Source organism: Orcinus orca, chromosome 7 (genome assembly GCF_937001465.1).
Source record: "Orcinus orca chromosome 7, mOrcOrc1.1, whole genome shotgun sequence".
NCBI classification, from domain to species: domain Eukaryota; kingdom Metazoa; phylum Chordata; class Mammalia; order Artiodactyla; family Delphinidae; genus Orcinus; species Orcinus orca.
The window spans coordinates 59,464,385-59,486,912 of record NC_064565.1 but is presented as its reverse complement, the minus strand read 5'-3'; the positions used below and the strand labels follow the sequence as shown (position 1 = coordinate 59,486,912).

Sequence of the window (22,528 nt, the reverse complement as noted above, 5' to 3'; positions counted from 1 at the left end):
CGCTCCGCAGCATGTGGGATCCTCCCAGACCGGGGCACGAACCCGTGTCCCCTGCATCGGCAGGCGGACTCTCAACCACTGCGCCACCAGGGAAACCCCAAGTCAGACTTTTTAAATGATTGTATAGGTTTGCTAGAGACTACGGTGAAAATTTGAGGGCCAACCTTATAAGCCATGCACTTAGTAAGACTGCATCTGTCACTCTGTTTTGGCAGTTTTGGGATTTAAACACTAATAAAGATGTATGAGAATGATGTGACCCACAATTTCTTTGAATCACTGAACACCGTAAAAAATGGCAGTCATAATCATTTGTAAAGGCACTAGGGGATTGATTATACCGTAGGCCATTGAGTATTGGGTTGAACCATCTGAACCTATTTTATAGATTAAAAATGGTTGAATACCTGTAACTTCATACAGTTGAACCTGTTAAAAATTATAATATTTCATCCTTTGTTCAAATTGGTTTACTTAGTTTGTGTTATATATTTATCTCAAGTTACAGGTTGGTGTTTCTGTTAAGGTTGCAGGTAATAGAAGTTATTACTAAAATTAAACTTTTTTTGTTTTTTGGGTATTTGCTCATTGGGAAATGTGTCTTTCTAGAGGAACATTATGATCTCAGTGGGCTTATGTGCTAATTTATGTATCTGGATCCTAAACTTTGGCACTCTGGAGTTTTACATCAATTCAGAGTTAAGAGTGATGGTTAAAGATTATTTTTATTTTCATCGAGCAGTCTAATTTGTGTTGAACATGTTTATGCACTTAGAGCAGGTAGGGTTCCTAAACAGAGTAGTCTGTTTTGCTGGAAATTTTGTAGATCTGTTAATTGAAAGAAATATATATTTCTTCTTTATATGAAGGCTTAGGCTAGAGAAATTGAAAAGTGAGTGAGTAAATTGGCTTGCTCTCCTGTCTCCTGATAATTTTTTGTTGCTTTCTCTCCTCACATCACTTGTTTGGTATGCAATTTTGGGTAAGTTGCTTATTTTTCTGGCACTTAGTAAGAGTAAGCAAAAATTAATGAGGCTGTATATTCCAGGAACCTGCTAAGGGCTTACAAGTATTACCTCATTTAATTCACCTAACAATCCTGTGAGCTAGACTTTGTTATTACCAGAAATTTATGGATGAGGAGGTCTTTAAGTGGCAGAGCTGGGATTTGAACTCAGTCTTGCAGCAGAGCCCACCTTAGCCCTAAAGTTATATTGCTACAATAAATGTCCGAAGAAATTCATTTCAGGAGTCTTGTTGAAGCCATGATAGAGCCAGTGTTGGTGAAATGATACTTACGTTGAAATCACTGTATAAACATTTAGAATATTTTATCCTTGTTTATTATAATGCATTGTTTTAGATAGTATTTTAATAGGTAGATAGTGCTCAAGTTGGACTTCTTACATGTAGTACATGCAACTTACTTCCTGGTCAGAGATTTCCTTCCCTGTTGCAAATGAACTCTCAAACTTCTGTAGCCCTTCTTTTACCTTGCACGATTGGGATAGAAGAATAGACCAAGAAGGAGTACTGTGGGCAGTAAATCATCGCTGTGCTTTTTAAGGCATGTTAAATGGTTACCTGTGAGGAGTGGGATTTTGGGAGACAGGGAAGTATTCGGATTTTTCACTTTTCTATTTTTGTATTGTTTATTATTGTTATAATACATGTATGTTTTGTATTAGTAATGAGAAAAGGCATGAAACTAGAAAAGATTCTTAAGTAATTAGCACTTTGGTTAGTGACAGGATACCAGCTGACTTCCTAATAGTGAGGAGGTTTTACCAAAGTCCTGTTTGGAGCTTTCCTGGAGAACATGCCTTCTTACGTGTGCAGTCATGTGCTCTCTCGGCAGGCTCTCGTGTGGTGTGCAGTCACGTGCTCTCTTGGCAGGCACTCTTTGTCTTTCACACACACACCCACACACACTCTTACACCCTTCTTTTGGACCATTCCTTTGGGACAAGGGTGCTTAGTTGAGTGGATATAAGTTCTAACAAAAGGCATTGTGACATAACCTCTCAGTGTCTCAATTTCCTTATCTTTAAAATGAGAACTATATGTTGAAATAGAAAAATAGCCTAGTATTAAGATAAATATGTATGTATACATACACATATGTATGTGTGTATACATATAAGTATGTGTGATACATATATGTGTATATGTGTATGATTGCTTTTTAAGGTAAATTATTATAAGCTAGAGGAAGAGGAGTTAGTCATGTTATTAATACATTAAAGAAATGAGGCATTGAAGTATATGCTATTCTACCTACCAGGAACTTCTAGCTTCAGGGAGAAAGCTGGAAGAGAGCTTATATTATATATATTATACATGCCAATGTTTATTGGGCACTTGCATTTTAGCATACATATATGGTCACATTTATTGACTACTAAGTGACAGATATAGTTCAGAACTCTTCATATTAACTCATTTTACTCTAACAACGATAAGGTACATACTTTTATTATCTCCATTTTATACATAAGGAAGCTGAAACATGGAGAGGTTAAGGAACTTGGCCATATTGACACAACTTATCTATCTGTGTGTGTGTTTTATTTTTGATGAAAGAAAAAGTAGCTGTCAAGACATTTTTTATTTATAAGAATAAAATTGAAATTAAATTATTCTCATGCTCCAAGGTTATGACAGTATAGAGAAGCATAAACGAGAACTCTATGCCTCACCTCTGGGGCAAGCTGCATATCATTATATGAAAATTCGGTCTCAGGTTGTCTGAATCCTTTGCTGGAAGGGTTATAATTAAAGTGTTTAAAATGACTTATCTTAAAGATAAGGTGAGGTATTAATCTGACTTGGAGTGATTCTAGATCAGACCTGTTTTCTCTTTACCACAGGCTTATGTAACTGAATGTGTATCAGTAGAATAGATTCAGAAACTTGGCTTTTTATACATACTCTTTTCAGTCATTCTAGGTGAAATATGTATGTGTACAATACATAAATATTTGTATGTGTAGTTAGATAGAATGGAGATATATATGGTTCAGAAATAGTTTAGTGAAACAGAATTAAATATAGAAACACACCTATGTTTATATCAGAATGTGACACATGACTAGAGATGTATTTCAGATCAGTAGGGAAAGGTTAAATTTGTGAGAAATTGTATGATATTTCCCTTTGGAAAAAATCCTAGATATGTACAGTTAAATTTTAAGTGAATTAAATGTCCAAATGTTAATATTTTAAATAATTATAAAAAATGTGGGTGGTATTTTTATTGGATTCCTAGGGGAGAAAGTATATTAGGAAATGTATAAACATTTAGAATATTTTATCCTTGTTTATTATAATGCATTGTTTTAGGTAGTATTTTAGAAATTGGAATTTGGACTGCTCTTGTGATAGGTCATTTAACATGTTCATTTAACTGCCAAAAAATTAGAACATTTGGTTTTAAATAGGAGATCAGACAGTGGAATAAATGATGAAATGCAATGTAGTCAACAAAAATAATAAGTATATCCACTAAGTATACAAAATACTGTATATGAACATAGATATGTTCTATTTATTAACCATGTTAGAGTGGATGTTTAAAGACGAGTCACAAATAATTCTGGAGTGTTAAACAGTGTAAACTTGTTGAATTCTTTTAGTTTCCTATACTTTCAAGTGCATTTTAAAAACTAATGAAAAGGAATGATTTAAATGGAATATTTTATCTTGTTGAAATAATTTCTAACTTTATTATGGTATTTCTGTTTTTAATCTCTGCCTTGTCAGGCATAATGTGAAAAGTATTAATTGAAGAAAGACTTTACTGTTCTGTATAAATCAGCTTATCATATGTAATGTGAAAAGTAACAATTAAAACCTGGAATGAATTAAAATATTTTCAGAGTAAAGGAAGTTTTAAATCTAAAAAAAATGAAGTAATGGCTGAGTAGCAGTTGAATCTAATATTAGAAAGGTCTTATTGAACAAACTCATTTCTTTTTGGTAACTGGTATTCTGGTTTTAACCTTTTGAAAACATGCTTTCTAGATATTTTTATTTTGTTTTGACTCTCTGCTAAGGAAGATGAAGACTTAAGGTACTTTAAAAATGAAATAATGAAAAATTGATTCATTGTCATAAAAAAGGTGCTATAACTATAAAGTAATGTTGACCAACCAGAGCTGCTAATATGTCCAAATACATGTGTCCTTTTTTAGACTGACCACCTTGGGAGGCCATACTTGTATAATAATTAACAATTATTGAGTGAGTTTGTGAGTGTGTGTGTGAAAGAGAAGAAGAGAGAGAGGGAAAAAAAGTTATTAGAAGGGGCCATGACAGACTGCTCTAATGGGTCAAATTGTGGTTTTATTTATGTTGATTTCCCTAAAATTGTTCTTCATTAAATAGAATGTGATTGATCTCTAATTTGAGTAGTGACATCTCTTGTTATATGTTTTATGTGAAGTTTTGGGTTTACAGTAGATTTTGGGGAGCAGTGCAGTAAGAATAGTAGCATAATTAGGAGACAGGTGGTTGTATTTTGAGATGGGGTATTCTTTAAGGATGGTATGGTCTTTATAGTGTCTTTTATAATTTTTTTTTTTAACATAGAATGGCTTTTGGGCAGCTCACTGCCATTTCTTTTTTTTTTTTTAAAATTAATTAATTTTATTTTTGGCTGCATTGGGTCTTCGTTGCTGCGCACGGCTTTCTCTAGTTGCGGCGAGCGAGGGCTACTCTTTGTTGCGATGCGCGGGCTTCTCATTGCGGTGGCTTCTCTTGTGGAGCATGGGCTCTAGGCACACGGGCTCAGTAGTTGTGGCTCATGGGCTCTAGAGCACAGGCTCAGTAGTTGTGGCGCATGGGCTTAGTTGCTCCGCGGTATGTGGGATCTTCCCGGACCAGGGATCGAACCTGTGTCCCCTGTATTGGCAGGCGGGTTCTTAACCACTGCGCCACCAGGGAAGTCCCATTACATCATTAAATTTTGTCAACAAAATGTTTGTGGGAAGCTTTTCTCTCTTGTTATATAAACATCTACGTGATTATGCCCAGTGGCCTACAGAGACTAAAATATTTATGATTAGGCTCTTTCCAAGTTTGTGGTGTCCTCTGTTCTATAGCAGTGCTTCTCAAACTTGAATGTACCTAATTTTCTGAGGCTCTTGTTAAAATGTGGATTCTGATTTGGTAGGTCTGGAGTGGAACCCAAGATTTTGCTTTTCTTAAAAGCATCTGAGGTGATAACAGATGCTGCTGTCAGTGGACTGCATTTTGAGAAGCAAGGCTCTAGTATTCAAGGTTAGGTAGATTTTTAGACAGGTATGCTAATATTTGTTAAGCATCTGTTATGTGCCAGGAGTTATACCAGGGTCTTTTGGATATACTGACTCTTTAAAATATCACAAAAACTTCTTAGAAGGTGTTAAGGACCACAGTGGAGTTGGGAACCCTAGTAAGGGTTTTCAGTTAGAAGCTAATTGTTTTGTTTTCCCTTGAATGTACAACTTCCTCTGGGACCTCATGGAGGAGAAGAAGCTATACATCTAAGAAACAAAAACTATGGGAAACAAAATACCACATTGTTAGCTGGTGCAAGTCAAAGTGGGGACTAATGTCCTCATCTTTCCTGCTAAATTCTATTGGGCCAGCAACCAGTTTCCAAGCCAAAGAGTGGACATAGTATATATAGCATATACATGTTTTGTAAACATTTTCTCTCAGTCTCTTGCTTGCCTTTTCATTTTTATAACCGAGTTTTTTGAACTAGCAAATTCAAATTTTTGATTAAATTTATCGTTTTCTTTTTTAAAAATTATTTTTTAAGAAATGTGGTAAAATATACATAAATAAAATTTACCATTTTAACCATTTTTAGATGTATGGTTCAGTGGCATTAAGTACATTCTGACGGTCCTACTGCCATCACCACCATGTCTCCAGAACTTTATCTTCCCAAGCAAATCTCTGTACCCATTAAACACTAACTCCCTATTCCACCATGTCCCTCAGCCCTTGGCATCCATGATTCTACTTTCTGTCTCTGTGAATTTGACTACTTTAGGACTCTAGTATAATAGCCATGCTATTTTCCACAGTGACAGCACCAGTTTACATTTCCACCACCAACACACAAGGGTTCATACAGTATTTGTCCTTCTGTGTCTTGCATATTTCACTTAGCATAATGTCTTCAAAGTTCATCTACGTTCTAGTCAGAATTTCCTTTCCATTTTATGTATATACTACATTTAATTTATTCATCATTCATTCATTGGTGGACACTTAGGGTGCTCTTTCCTTTTGGCTATTGGGAATAATGCTATCAACATGGATGTACAAATATCTATTTGAGTCTTTGCTTTCACTTCCTTTGTGGGTGAAGCACACCCACATACACACACTCAGAGATGGAAGTTTCTGGATAATGTAATAATTCTATGTTTAATTTTCTGAGGAACTGCCATACTGTTTTCCGCAGTGACTGCAGCAGTTTACATTCCCACCACCAACACACAAGGGTTCAAACTTCTCGATATCCTTGCTAACACTTGTTATTGTCTGTTTTTTGATAATAGCCATCCTAATGGGTGTGAAGTGGTATCTCATTGTGGTTTTAATGTGCATTTCCCTAATGATTAATGATATTAAGGATATCAGCTTTAGGTCTTTATGTTTAAGTATTTGATCCATTTTGAGTTAATTTTTGTATTCGGTGTTAAGGTAAGGGTTCAACTTAACATTTTTGCATGTGGCTATCCAATTTTTCAAATACCATTTGTTGAAAAAGCTTTTTTCCACATAGAATGGTCTTGGTGCTCTTATTTCTGGGCTCTCTATTTTATCCCATTGGTTTATATGTCTGTCTTTATACTAGACCATATATATATGTTTTGACTTTTGACAAAGCCACCAAGGCTATTTATTGGTGGATGCAGAATTTTGCTGTTTTTGTTTTTCAATGAATGGTGGTTAATAAAACAGGAAAACCGCATGGGAAAAAATCCTTGCCCTCATACCATATGCAAATATTAATTTAGGATAAATCATGTACCTAAGCAGAAAAACATAAAACTTACAAAGATTGGGCTTCCCTGGTGGCGCAGTGGTTGGGAGTACGCCTGCCGATGCAGGGGACATGGGTTCGTGCCCCGGTCTGGGAAGATCCCACATGCCGTGGAGCGGCTGGGCCTGTGAGCCATGGCCGCTGAGCCTGTGCGTCCGGAGCCTGTGCTCCGCAACGGGAGAGGCCACAACAGTGAGAGGCCTACGTACCACAAAAAAAAAGAAAAAAAAACTTACAAAGATTACTATGGTTTTTTTTTTTTTTAGTTATTTCTGAGATATACATTTTAAAGTAATAACTAGAATTATGATTTATAACATTATACCAGAACATATAAGAGTTTTAGAAATTTCATGTAATGTCTGAAACATTATATTAACATATTTCCATACAAATAACCCAAAGAAAGTTTAGTATTGTTTTTTTGTTTGTTTGTTTGTTTTATACTGCAGGTTCTTATTACTCATCAGTTTTATACACATCAGTGTATACATGTCAATCCCAATCGCCCAGTTCGGCACACCACCATCCCCATCCCACTGCGGTTTTCCCCCCTTGGTGTCCATACGTTTGTTCTCTACATCTGTGTCTCAATTTCTACCCTGCAAACCGGTTCATCTGTACTACTTTTCTAGGTTCCACATACATGCGTTAATATACGATATTTGTTTCTCTCTTTCTGACTTACTTCACTCTGTATGACAGTCTCTAGATACATCCACGTCTCAACAAATGACCCAATTTCATTCCTTTTTATGGCTGAGTAATATTCCATTGTATATATGTACCACATCTTCTTTATCCGTTCGTCTGTTGATGGGCATTTAGGTTGCTTCCCTGACCTGGCTATTGTGAATAGTGCTACAGTGAATATTGGGGTGCATGTGTCTTTTTGGATTATGGTTTTCTCTGGGTATATGCCCAGTAGTGGGATTGCTGGATCATATGGTAATTCTATCTTTCGTTTTTTTTTTCCTGTATGCGGGTCTCTCACTGCTGTGGCCTCTCTCGCTGCAGAGCACAGGCTCCAGACGCGCAAGCTCAGCGGCCATGGCTCACGGGCCAAGCTGCTCTGCGGCATGTGGGATCTTCCTGGACCGGGGCAGGAACCCGTGTCCCCTGCATTGGCAGGCGGACTCTCAACCACTGCGCCACCAGGGAAGCCCTATTTTTCGTTTTTTAAGGAACCTCCATACTGTTCTCCATAGTGTCTGTAACAATTTACATTCCCACCAACAGTGCACAAGGGTTCCCTTTTCTCCACACCCTCTCCAGCATTTGTTGTTTGTAGATTTTCTGATGATGCTCATTCTAACTGGTGTGAGGTGATACCTCATGGTAGTTTTGATTTGCATTTCTCTAATAATTAGTGATGTTGAACAGCTTTTCATGTGCTTTTTGGCTATCTGTATGTCTTCTTTGGAGAAACGTTTATTTAGGTCTTCTGCCCATTTTTGGATTGGGTTGTTTGTTTCTTTAATATTGAGCCACATGAGCTGTTTATATATTTTGGAGATTAATCCTTTGTCTGTTGATTCATTTGCAAATATTTTCTCCCATTCTGAGGGTTGTCTTTTCGTCTTGTTTATGGTTTCCTTTGCTGTGCAAAAGCTTTTAAGTTTCATTAGGTAGCATTTGTTTATTTTTGTTTTTATTTCCATTACTCGAGGAGGTGGATCATAAAAGATCTTGCTGTGATTTATGTCAAAGAGTGTTCTTCCTATGTTTTCCTCTAAGAATTTTATAGTGTTCAGTCTTACATTTAGGTCTCTAATCCATTTTGAGTTTGTTTTTGTGTATGGTGTTAGGGAGTGTACTAATTTCATTCTTTTACATGTAGCTGTCCAGTTTTCCCAGCACCACTTATTGAAGAGACTGTCTTTTCTCCATTGTATATCTTTGCCTCCTTTGTCATAGATTAGTTGACCATAGGTGTGTGGGTTTATCTCTGGGCTTTCTATCTTGTTCCATTGATCTATGTTACTGTTTTTGTGCCAGTACCACATTGTCTTGATTACTGTAGCTTTGTAGTATAGTCTGAAGTCAGGGAGTCTGATTCCTCTAGCTCCATTTTTTTCCCTCAAGACTGCTTTGGCTATTCAGGGTCTTTTGTGTCTCCATACAAATTTTAAGATGATTTGTTCTAGTTCCGTAAAAAATGCCATTGGTAATTTGATAGGGATTGCATTGAATCTGTAGATTGCTTTGGGTAGTATAGTCATTTTCACAATATTGATTCTTCCAATCCAAGAACATGGTATATCTCTCCATCTGTTGGTATCATCTTTTTTTTTTGTTTTGTTTTGCGGTACATGGGCCTCTCACTGTTGTGGCCTCTCCCGTTGCGGAGCACAGGCTCCGGACGCGCAGGCTTAGCGGCCATGGCTCACGGGCACAGCCGCTCCACGGCATGTGGGATCTTCCCAGACTGGGGCACAAACCCGCGTCCCCTGCATCAGCAGGCGGACTCTCAACCACTGCGCCACCAGGGAAGCCCTGTTGGTATCATCTTTAATTTCTTTCATCCGTGTCTTATAGTTTTCTGCATACAGGTCTTTTGTCTTCCTAGGTAGGTTTATTCCTAGGTATTTTATTCTTTTTGTTGCAATGGTAAATGGCACTGTTTCCTTAATTTCTCTTTCAGATCTTTCGTTATTAGTGTATAGGAATGCAAGAGATTTTTGTGCATTAATTTTGTGCCCTGCAATTTTACCAAATTCATTGATTACCTCTAGTAGTTTTCTGGTGGCATTTTTAGGATTCTCTATGTATAGTATCATGTCATCTGCAGTGACAGTTTTACTTCTTCTTTTCCAATTTGCATTCCTTTTATTTCTTTTTCTTCTCTGATTGCCGTGACTAGGACTTCTAAAACTATGTTGAATAATAGTGGTGAGAGTGGACATCCTTATCTCGTTCCTGATCTTAGAGGACATGCTTTTAATTTTTCACCATTGAGAATGATGTTTGCTGTGGGTTTGTCATATATGCCCTTTAGGATGTTGAGGTAGGTTCCCTCTATGCCCACTTTCTGGAGAGTTTTTATCATAAATGGGTGTTGAATTTTGTCAAAAGCTTTTTCTGCATCTGTTGAGATGATCATGTGGTTTTTCTTCTTCAGTTTGTTAATATGGTGTATCACATTGATTGATTTGCATATATTGAAGAATCCTGGCATTCCTGGGATAAATCCCACTTGATCATGGTGTATGATCCTTTTAATGTGTTGTTGGATTCTTTTTGCTAGTATTTTGTTGAGGATTTTTGCATCTATATTCATCAGGGATATTGGTCTGTAATTTTCTTTTTTTGTAGTATGTTTGTCTGGTTTTGGGATCAGGGTGATGGTGGCCTCATAGCATGAGTTTGGGAGTGTTCCTTCCTCTGCAATTTTTTGGAAGAGTTTGAGAAGGATGGGTGTTAGCTCATCTCTAAATGTTTGATAGAATTCACCTGTGAAGCTGTCTGGGTCCTGGACTTCTGTTTGTTGGAAGATTTCTTTTTTTTTTTTTTTTTTTGGCAGTACACGGGCCTCTCATTGTTGTGGCCTCTCCCGTTGTGGAGCACAGGCTCTGGAAGCACAGGCTCAGCTGCCATGGCTCACAGGCCTAGCCGCTCCATGGCATGTGGGATCTTCCTGGACCGGGGCACGAACCCATGTCCCCTGCATCGGGAGGCGGACTGTCAACCACTGCGCCACCAGGCCCTGTTGGAAGATTTTTAATCAGAGTTTCAGTTTCATTACTTGTGATTGGTCTGTTCATATTTTCTGTTTCTTCCTGGTTCAATCTTGGAAGGTTATACCTTTCTAAGAATTTGTCCATTTCTTCCAGGTTGTCCATTTTATTGGCATAGAGTTGCTTGTAGTAGTCTCTTAGGATGCTTTATATTTCTGCAGTGTCTTTTGTAACTTCTCCTTTTTCATTTCTAATTCTATTGATTTGAGTCCTCTCCCTCTTTTTCTTGATGAGTCTGGCTAATGGTTTATCAATTTTGTTTATCTTCTCAAAGAACCAGCTTTTAGTTTTATTGATCTTTCCTGTTTTCTTTGTTTCTATTTCATTTATTTCTGCTCTGATCTTTATGATTTCTTTTCTTCTGCTAACCTTGGGTTTTGTTTATTCTTCTTTCTCTAGTTCCTTTAGGTGTAAGGTTAGATTGTTTACTTGAGATTTTTCTTGTTTCTTGAGGTAGGCTTGTACAGCTGTAAACTTCCCTCTTAGAACTGCTTTTGCTGCATCCCATAGGTTTTGGATCGTCGTGTTTTCATTGTCATTTGTCTCTAGGTATTTTTTGATTGCCTCTTTGATTTCTTCAGTGACCTCTTGGTTATTTAGTAACGTATTGTTTAGCCTCCATGTGTTTGTGGTTTTTACGTTTTTTTCCCTGTAATTGATTTCTAATCTCATAGCGTTGTGGTCAGAAAAGATGCTTGATATGATTTCAGTTTTCTTAAATTTACTGAGGCTTGATTTGTGACCCAAGATGTGATCTATCCTTGAGAATGTTCCATGCGCAATTGAGAAGAAAGTGTAATCTGTTTTTGGATGGAATGTCCTATAAATATCCATTAAATCTATTTGGTCTCTTGTGTCATTTAAAGTTTGTGTTTCCTTATTTATTTGCATTTTGGATGATCTGTCCATTGGTGTAAGTGAGGTGTTAAAGTCCCCCACTATTATTGTGTTACTGTCGATTTACTCTTTTATAGCTGTTAGCAGTTGCCTTATATATTGAGGTGCTCCTATGTTGGGTGCATATATATTTATAATTGTTATATCTTTTTCTTGGATTGATCCCTTGATCATTATGTAGTGTCCTTCCTTGTCTCTTGTAACATTCTTTATTTTAACGTCTATTTTATCTGATACAAGTATTGCTACTCCAGCTTTCTTTTGTTTTCCATTTGCATGGAATATCTTTTTCCATCCCCTCACTTTCAGTCTGTATGTGTCCCTAGGTTTGAAGTGGGTCTCTTGCAGACAGCATATATATGGGTCTTGTTTTTGTATCCATTCAGCAAGCCTGTGTCTTTTGGTTGGAGCATTTAATCCATTCACATTTAAGGTAATTATCGATCTGTATGTTCCTATGACCATTTTCTTTATTGTTTTGGGTTCATGTTTTTTTTGGTTTCTTTTTTTACGATATGCGGGCCTCTCACTGTCGTGGCCTCTCCCGTTGTGGAGCACAGGCTCTGGACGCACAGGCTCAGCGACCATGGCTCACGGGCCCAGCCACTCCGCAGCATGTGGGATCTTCCCGGACCAGGGTACGTGGGATCTTTTCAGACCAGGGCACGAACCCGTGTCTCCTGCATCGGCAGGCGGACTCTCAACCACTGCGCCACCATGGAAGCCCTTGGGTTCTTTTTTGTAGGTCCTTTTCTTCTCTTGTGTTTCCCACTTAGAGAAGTTCCTTTAGCATTTGTTGTAGAGCTGGTTTGGTGGTGCTGAATTCTCTTAGCTTTTGCTTGTCTGTAAAGCTTCTTATTTCTCCATTGAATCTGAATGAGATCCTTGCAGGGTAGAGTAATCTTGGTTGTAGGTTTTTCCCTTTCATCACTTTAAGTATATCATGCCACTCCCTTCTGGCTTGTAGAGTTTCTGCTGAGAAATCAGCTGTTAACCTTATGGGAGTTCCCTTGTGTGTTATTTGTTATTTTTTCCTTGCTGCTTTCAATAATTTTTCTTTGTCTTTCATTTTTGCCAATTTGATTACTATGTGTCTTGGCGTGTTTGTCCTTGGTTTATCCTGTATGGGACTCGCTGCATTTTTTGGACTTGGGTGGCTATTTCCTTTCCCATGTTAGGGAAGTTTTCGAGTATAGTCTCTTCAAATATTTTCTCAGGTCCTTTTTCTCTCTCTTCTCCTCTGGGACCCCTATAATGCGAATGTTGTTGAGTTTAATGTTGACCCAGAGGTCTCTTAGGCTGTCTTCATTTCTTTTCATTCTTTTTTCTTTAGTCTATTCTGCAGCAGTGAATTCCACCATACTGTCTTCCAGGTCACTTATCCATTCTTCTGCCTCAGTTATTCTGATATTGATTCCTTCTAGTGTAGTTTTCATTTCATTTACTGTAATGTTTATCTCTGTTTGCTTGTTCTTTAATTCTTCTAGGTCTTTGTTAAACATTTCTTGCACCTCCTTGATCTTTGCCTCCATTCTTTTTCCGAGGTTCTGGATCATCTTCGCTATCATTATTCTGAATTCGTTTTCTGGAGGTTTGCCTGTCTCTACTTCATTTAGAGTTGTTTTTCTGGGGTTTTATCTTGTTTCTTCATCTGGTACATAGCCCTCTGCCTTTTCATCTTTTCTTTTTGTGAATGTGATTTTTGTTCCACAGGCTGCAGGATTGTAGTTCTTCTTCTACTGTCTGCCCTCTGGTGGATGAGGCTATCTAAGAGGCTTGATGGGAGGGACTGGTGGTGGGTAGAGCTGGCTGTTGCTCTGGTGGGCAGAGCTCAGTAAAACTTTAATCCTCTTGACTGCTGATGGGTGGGGCTGGGTTCCCTCCCTGTTGGTTGTTTGGCCTGAGGCAACCCAACACTGGAGGCTACCTGGGCTCTTTGGTGGGGCTAATGACAGACTGTGGGAGGGCTCACGCCAACGAGTAATTCCGAGAACTTCTGCTGCCAGTGTCCTTGTCCCCACGGTGAAACAGAGCCATCCCCCCACCTCTGCAGGAGACCCTCCAACACTGGCAGGTAGGTCTGGTTCAGTCTCCCCAGGGGTCACTGCTCTTTCCCCTGGGTCCTGATATGCAAACTACTTTGTGTGTGTCCCCCAAGAGTGGAGTCTCTGTTTACCCCAGTCCTGTTGAAGTCCTGCAATCAATTCTCACTAGCTTTCAAAGTCTGATTCTCTAGGAATTCCTCCTCCCATTGCCAGACCCCCAGGTTGGGAAGCCTGATGTGGCGCTCAGAACCTTCACTCCAGTAGGTGGACTTCTGTGGTATAAGTGTTCTCCAGTCTGTGAGTCACCCACCCAGCAGTTATGGGATTTGATTTTACTGTGATTGCGCCCCTCCTACCATCTCATTGTGGCTTCTCCTTTGTCTTTGGATGTGGGGTATCTTTTTTGGTGAGTTCCAGTGTCTTCCTGTTGATGATTGTCCAGCAGCTAGTTGTGATTCTGGTGTTCTCGCAGAGCATGTCCTTCTACTCTGCCATCTTGGTTAAATCCACTATGTTTTTTACTTTGGGACATGCAAAGTTTTCTTGGAAAGAATAGATAAATAATAACTGTAAATAGAAAAATTAGATAATTTTCACTTCACCAAAATTAGACACTTCTGCTTGTCAAACATTAGGAAGAAAATGGAAAAAAAAATCAGAGCCTTGGAGCAAATGCTCTTCTTATCTATCTATCTATCATCTGACAATGACTGTTTCTGATGTAATAGCAGAATCAGAAAAAAATTGGAAGTCCTGGTGATACTTGAAAGTACATTGTCAGGAGTATACTTATAATAGAAACCAGATTTCAGGGACTTAAGGAGGATAGGGCTATAAATCACTAGTTCAAGGAAAGGATTAAATGATAATATTAATAGCATGAAATTCAAGCAAAAGTTCTTTTGTTTTTGTTTTTTCCTTTTCAAAGACATAAACAAGGCAGAAGGAGGCAGGGAGGGACAAGATGCAAGGGGGGGGGGTTACATGCAAATGCAAGATTCCTTGAATATCAAGAAGGAATGGGATCAAAAGCAAGAACCGTAGGCTTTAGTTTTTTGAAGGAAGCTACCTTTTTGTCTAAGATGGAAGAATGAGGAATGGCCAGGGAAGATATATGCAGGTACAGGAATGCTAATAAACATGGAAGGATGGCCATTATCCATGTAGTCCTCTATCCAGATGCAGATGGAAGGTAATGAAGGGAACTTTAAAGGGTAAGATCTATAGGAATAGCTCTTAACCTTTAGGAGAGGAATGTCAGGGTACATGGAAGTGGTCTAGTGTAATTTATAAATGCTCCCCATGTGATTCTGAATTCTGATAATATCCTCCCTACTCCCTTTGAGAACCAATTATTTCTGTCAGTTCTAAGGTTTTATCAGTAGAGAATTAGCAGACATGGATAAAATAATTTTTAAGAGTTTAATTGAACTTTAACTAGAATTTGTGGTGCTTTAGTTTGCATAGTAGCACTTACAGGAAGGCACTCATTTTTCCCCCTTAATCTTCAGGGTTATTGTTTAATAATAGATGTTACCTCAGTTATCTGCTTAATATTTGTGTGTGTTTTTTGTCTGTCTGATAGAAACTGAAAACTATCAATTGTACAAAAAATTATGGGGATGTGACAGTAATAAGAATCTTCCCAGTTTAAAATTAGTTAGATAAAGTATATATAAGCAAAATAAGCAATAATACCACTTAGTGCCAAAATTCTGTATCAGCTTAGAATAGGGAGATTGCATTATGAGAAGTGGTATTTTTCAGGCTATGGACCTGGGTCCATTAATGGCTCATGAAATCCGTTTAATAGCTCACAATCAGTGTTTTTCCTTTTTAATGGACTAGAATAGACTAGAAAATATTGGAGTATACTGCATACTGTAAGAAATATTTGTGGAACTTTTAATATATGTATGTATGTGTGTACTGATTTGGGTGAAAATATATGTCTTAATGTAGATTGCAGTCAAAAGTATTGGAGGGGCTTCCCTGGTGGCGCAGTGGTTGAGAGTCCGCCTGCCGATGCAGGGGACATGGGTTCGTGCCCCGGTCCGGGAATATCCCACATGCCGCGGAGCGGCTAGGCCCATGAGCCATGGCCGCTGAACCTGCACGTCTGGAGCCTGTGCTCCACAACGGGAGAGGCCACAACAGTGAGAGGCCTGCGTACCGCAAAAAAAAAAAAAGTATTGGAAATCCACCATCACCATAGATTATTTTGATAAATAAGTGTGGACATTATAAAAATCTTTAAGTCCTTACTTTCATTTGTTTTTAGAGTTCACTAAGTTTATATTTACATCTGAACTAATTACATACACATATTTTGTGATGTGTGTATATAAATACATATATATGTATGTGCATGTACTTTTGTTTTTTTTTTTTATCTTAATAGGTGCAATGGATGAGCTTCATAGTCTGGATCCAAGAAGGCAAGAATTATTGGAAGCTAGATTCACAGGAGTTGCAAGTGGGAGCACTGGGAGCACGGGCAGTTGCAGTGTTGGAGCTAAAGTGAGTAAAATTGTAATCTTTATTTGACATTTTTTCCTTGTATTAAATGATATAAAATATATTTTGTAAAGGATCCCTACATACGTACTTAACAGCAAATTATACTTACTATAATTTTTATAATGTGTAGAAAAAAATCCAGTGTTTTTATACCTGATTTCTAGTATAGCATAATATATTTTGGGGTATTATGTTATAGCATAATAGGTTATAGGTTTCAGGGGTAAAAAGGAGCTTGGTAGATTGTACTGCCTTTCTCCCATTTACATAATTTTTACCTCTCCTGTCCTTTGTTTTTGCTTCTTCCTTGCCTCATCACCCATGTTTCTACTGTGTGTTCCTATCTGTACACTAATCCACTGCTGCTCACTGCTGCATAAAATTAATAGTGTATCTGTTGGACCTTCCAGTGGTAGATATCAGGTTGTCTCCAACTCCCCACTACCTCACACTGCAGTGAATTTCTTGTAATTGTTCCCTTATGGAACTTTGTGAGCATTTGTTTAGAATATATTCCCAAGAGCAGAATTGATAAGGCATAGGGTATGTATAGATTTAAATTGAATAAACAGCGCAAGATTGCTATTCAGAACAGTTGTATAAAACTAATAAAACTAACCTGCACTCTTAACAGATTAGTTTTATACAACTGTTTCTATATCTCCATATCCCAGAAACACTTGGCATCATCCAGATTCCTCATTTTTGATAGTCCAGTTGGTACAAAATAATGTATCTTTGTCTTTCTTGTACCACCAATTATTTTGAGCATTTCTTCAATGCTTGTTAGCTTTTTGGGAGTCTTATAAATTGTTCCAGTTCTTTGCCTATTTTTCTGGCAGAATTACTTTCTTTTTCAAACTGATTTTCCCATGTTCCTTGTATATTCTACATATTTATTCCATGTTGATTACATACAGTGCAAATAACTTTTGCCATTTTGTCGTGTCTGTTAACTTTGTTCATGGTATCCATCATTGTACAGAAGTATTTAATTTTGTTGTATTCAGACTCACCAATTTTTTTGCTTTATGGTCTGTACCTAAGGAAAATAGTCGTCACCATTAACCATCTGGGTCAAATAGACCTTTTTGCTATGTTTATATTTTGTTATTTTACTAATTTACAACAATAAGAATAAAACTATAATGAAAAACAACTTTATTAGAAATTTTAATATGAATTTAAACATACTGAAAAATCACTTTGTATCAAGTAAATCTTGGTGCACAAACATCATAAAAGATGAAGGATATTGTTATGTGTCCTTTGAGCATAATGAAATGGTCCAAGTTCTTGTTGCAGAATATTGTATGGTGAAGTCCTTCAGTTGAACGACTTAACTGATGAGAATACCATGTTTCCCTTTTTTTTTCCCCTTAGAAATATATTGTCCAATTCATTGATTCTTGAATTTGAGAAAATTCATCTAGGATACTGTCATTTGAAGACTCAGATTTCATTTATATAGTCAGTGTCACCATCATCAGTTTTAGGTGCTGTTATCTCTTTGTATTTATTTTCTGATTTGTCTAATAATTATAAATTGTTTTCTGTCATTTTCTTCTCTTGATTATCTTAAGTGGAAAATGAAAATTTCTTAATTCTCAGCTGGAGTCAATGAAAGCTAAAATCAGACTCCAAAGATGGTTTATTAGTCATTTATACATTTTTGAAAGATGATGTGGTACTTTGGGCAAGGCAAGAAGACAACTAAAAGATCATAATTTGACTATTGCATCGTCCTTTTAGGTCATTAAATCTGTGTTGTTTTTCTGTTTCTACTATAATAAATTATCACTAAGTTGCTCAAAACAGTACAGGTTTATTATCTTACGGTTCTGTAGCATCAGAAGTCTGACACCGCTCTCATTGGGCTAAAATCAAGGTGTCTGCAAGGCTGCATTCCTTTCTGGGGGCGCTAGGGAAGGATCTTTTTGCCTTGCCTTTTCCAGCTTTGACAGGCTGCCTGCATTCTTTGGGTGGTGGTTTCCTTCCTCCATCTTCAAAGGCAGCAATGTTGTATCTCTCTTACGGTTCTTTGGCAGTCACATGTTTTGGACCATAGCCTATTTTAAGTACTCATGTGATTAGATTGGGCCCACCCCAATTTGGATAACCTGGTATAATTTCCCCAACTCAAATTTCTTATCCTTAATCACATCTGCAAGTCCCTTTTGCCATGTAAAATAACATTCACAGATTCTGCTGTTTAGGGCATGGACATCACTGGGAGGCCAATATTTTGCCTATCATACCATCATTCTTCCATTTTCTTTTTATTTTAGTGGTTTTTCTTTGTATTAGCATAGTTGGGAATAATTGAGGAACAGTGATAAGTAATGGTGAGTTCCTAGGATGGTGTAATAACAAAATATAGGAAAAGTAAGATCAGTAAGATCCCATAATGTATTGTAGATTGATGAAAGGCCAGTGGACATCTGGTAGTTAATTGCAAGCTAGAATGTGTTTTATTCTATTAAAAATAAATCTTAGTTTTATTCTATGGATTATCTCTAAGAAAGAATAAAAGTCCTGAAATATTAATTATTATAAACAGAATTACTTGAAAAAGAAGCTAAAAAACTAAAATTGGGTCCAGTGGACTCTGATGGTATTCTAAAAGTTAAATACTTCTTCCCCACCCCTGAGGCACAAAGATATTCTACAGCTCCTTTTATTAATTGTACAGTTTTACTTTTATATTTACTCTTTAGTCCGAGGCCTTATCTTTTACATAGTATTGATAGAGATCGAGTTTTATTTTTCTCCATGTAGTAAACCAGTTTTCTCCACAATGCTTCTTAAATTATCCATATTTTCCCACTGACTTGTGCTGGCACCTGTATCATATATTAAGTTGCCATGTGTATATACCAATCTGTGTCTGAGATTTCTCTAATGTTCTGGTGGTCTCTCTGTGTTCTTGTGCCAGTATCACATAAAAAAGAATACAGTTGTATTTTGGTATGTCTCCTTTATATGGTAGAGCAAGCCTCTCCTTTAATCTTCTTTTGTAAGGTTGACCTAATTATTTATGGATCTTTATTCCCTCATATAAAATTTGAGCATCTCTTTATTTGCTTGTTAGCATTTGGGGATTATTCTTCTGTAATAACTTATTTGTATCTTTTTCCTTAAAAGATTCAAATGGAATTTTTATTCTGAATGCATTGAATTTATAGATTAATTTTGGGAGTACTGAAATCTATAAGATTAGGTTGTCCCATCCAAGTACATGAAATGTCTTTCCATTTGTTCATTTCTCTCTATAGAGGTCTTAAGAATTCTTGGCTAGTTTTTATGAATTTTGGGGGCTTATTCCTGGATACTTTAAAGTTTTTGTGGCTGAAGTATTTTCTATTATATTTTCTAGTTGGCTATTGCCGACCTAGAATTTTTAAAAATTTTTATAGGCTGGTCTTGTATGTAGCAGTCTTGCTTTTGGTCTCTTATTGGTTGTACTACTCTGTTGATTCTCTAGGTTTCTCTAAGACAAATAGTTATCTTCCCCCAATTTTTTTTTTTTATATTGGTCATGAGCTTCAGTACTATGTCTTGTTGAGAAGGAATCATCTAAAGTTTCTCCATTAAGTGTTGTGTTTGTTGCAGGTTTTGTGTATATAACCATGACCAAATTACAGAAGAACTTTTCTGTTACTGGTTAGTTAAGAAGTTTCTGTTTGTTTTAAAAATAATAAGTATAACAAATTTTTAAAAAAGGTGAAGTTTGCATTGCTGTGATAAACGCTACTTGGTTATGATACACTATTTTATTTATTTATTCATTTTTGGCTGTGTTGGGTCTTCGTTGCTGCACATGGGCTTTTCTCTAGTTGTGGCGAGCAGGGGCTACTCTTCATTGCAGCGTGCGGGCTTTTCACTGTGGTGGCTTCTCTTGTTGTGGAGCATGGGCTCCAGGCGTGCAGGCTTCAGTAGTTGTGGCATGTGGGCTCAGTAGTTGTGGCTCGTGGGCTCTAGAGCACAGGCTCAGTAGTTGTGGTGCATGGGCTTAGTTGCTCTGCGGCATGTGGGATCTTCCTGGACCAGGGCTCAAACCCACGTCCCCTGCATTGGCAGGCAGATTCTTAACCACTGTGCCACCAGGGAAGTCCCTGATACACTATTTTAAAAAATACTTTATCGGGGTACTTCCCTGGTGGTCCAGTGGTAGAGAATCTGCCTTCCAGTGTAGGGGATGCAGGTTCGATCTCTGGTCGGGGAACTAAGATCCCACATGCTGTGGGACAAATAAGTCTGCACGCCACAACTACTGAGCTCACGTGCCTCAACAAGAGAGCCTGCATGCCACAAACTACAGAGCCCATGCGCTCTGGAGCATGCACACCACAACTAGAGAGAGAAAACCCTCACGCCACAACTAGAGAGAAGCCCATGCACTGCAACGATGTCCTGACGGAGCCAAAAGAATAAAGATAAATAAATATTAAAAAATACTTTTGGATTTAATACATGATTAACTATTTTAGTTAGGATTTTTACATATATGCTTATAAGAGAAATAGCTGCACAGACCTGAAGAGTAATAATTTAGTGAGTTTTGACAAATGTGTACACTCGTAGTAATCCATGTTCCTTTTAAGGTACAGAACATTTTCATCACTCTACCTTGTCTGTTTTATAAAACAGTGTCACACTAGCTAGCCCCATAAAATGAACTGCTGCTTCTTTCACTATTTTCAGTTTTTTTAACATCCTGTATGTGGTACAAAATGTTCATGGGAAGATGAGTAGACATTTACCTGTAAAACTGTCTTGGCCTGGGGTTTTTTGCAAGGAAGGTCTTTCACTACCATTTAAATTTCTTTAATATTACTTAGTTTATTAATCTATTTCAATTAAGCTTTTCAAACTTATTAGTGTATGGTTATAACACTTTAAAAAATCTCCTTTGTTATTTCATTTCCATTTATTCTTTCAGTTCTCCTTTTCTGTTCATTCTTGCCGGAGCTCTGACTAATCAAAGAAACAGATATTGGTTTTAATCTATTTCACTTTTTTCCCCCCATTGATTTCTATCGTCATAATTTACTTGTTACTTTGGATTTGCTTTGTGGCTGTTCTTCCAGCTATTGAGTTGAATGAATCAGATTATTTATTTATTTATATAAAGACAGAATTAACATATGATAAAATGTATAGATTTTAAGTGTTTGGTAATGAGAGCCCCCCCCATGGTTTTTATTAAGTTATGTATAATTTACATAGGGTAAAATTCACCCCTTTTTATCATATAGTTCTGCTATAAGTTTTGTGAATGTATACAATTGTGTAACTCCCACCACAATTAAGATATAAAATAGTTCCCAAAATACTCTCCGGTGTCCTTTTGCACTCTACCCCTTTAGGTTGCCTCTGGCAACCACTGATCTGTTTTCTGTTTTTATAGTTTTGCCTTTGCAACCATGTCATATAAATGGGGTAAGTATTGTAAGTATGTAGCCTTTTGAGTCTGACTTTTTATAAGTTAGCTTAATGCATTTCTTTGAGATTCATTCATGTTGTTGTAATGTTACCAATAGTTACTTTTTATTATTTAATAGTACCCTATTGTATAAAATATACAATTTTTAAAAAAATTTTTACTGAAATACAGTTGACTTACAATGTTGTGTTTCAGATGTACAGCAGATTCAGTTATACATACATATATATGTATAATATATTCTTTTTTAGATTCTTTTCTATTATATGTTGTTATAAGATATGGAGTACAGTTTCCTGTGCTATACAGTAGGTCCTTGTTGATTATCTATTTTTTATATAGTAGTGTGTAAAAGTATACCGCAGTTCTTTTTAATCCATTTCTTCTAGATAAGGAACATTTAGGTTACTTTCAATATTTTAAGAATTACAGATAAAGCTACTATAAACATTTGTATATTCCTTCCTCTTAGATTATTAGTTATTTTGAGCTATTCTTTTGTTACAGACTTATAATTTATTGCATTACATTTTCAAAATATAGTTCATATGGCATCAATCCTGAAATGTGCCGTTTTATAAACATTTCATATCTAATAGCTCCTAATTGTATTTAACTGTGATTATTGATGTATAAATTTCAGCTTTATGCATTTCAGCTTGTAGTTTATCAGTTTTTGCTTGATGTATTTTGAGGCTATATTTTTACATGCATATATCTTCTTTTCGTTTCATAACTATATAATTTTTTTTTAAATACTTGTTTTTTTAAAATCTTAAGAATACTATCCTCAACTTTCTTTTGGTTCATGTTAGGTATATGTTTTTCTATTCTTTAA

General features: G+C 36.8%; 1 protein-coding gene across 4 annotated transcripts in view; it reads left to right on the top strand.

The window, feature by feature from the left end:
- TLK1 (tousled like kinase 1) overlaps positions 1-22,528 on the top strand; it is a 209,805-nt gene that overhangs the window by 86,794 nt on the left and 100,483 nt on the right. For all 4 annotated transcript variants that reach the window (XM_049712256.1, XM_049712257.1, XM_004267289.4 and 1 more), the window contains exon 2: positions 16,126-16,244. In XM_049712256.1, the coding sequence (XP_049568213.1) occupies positions 16,131-16,244 (114 nt within the window). In that variant the 5' untranslated portion in view covers positions 16,126-16,130. The remainder of the gene's footprint in view (positions 1-16,125; positions 16,245-22,528) is intronic.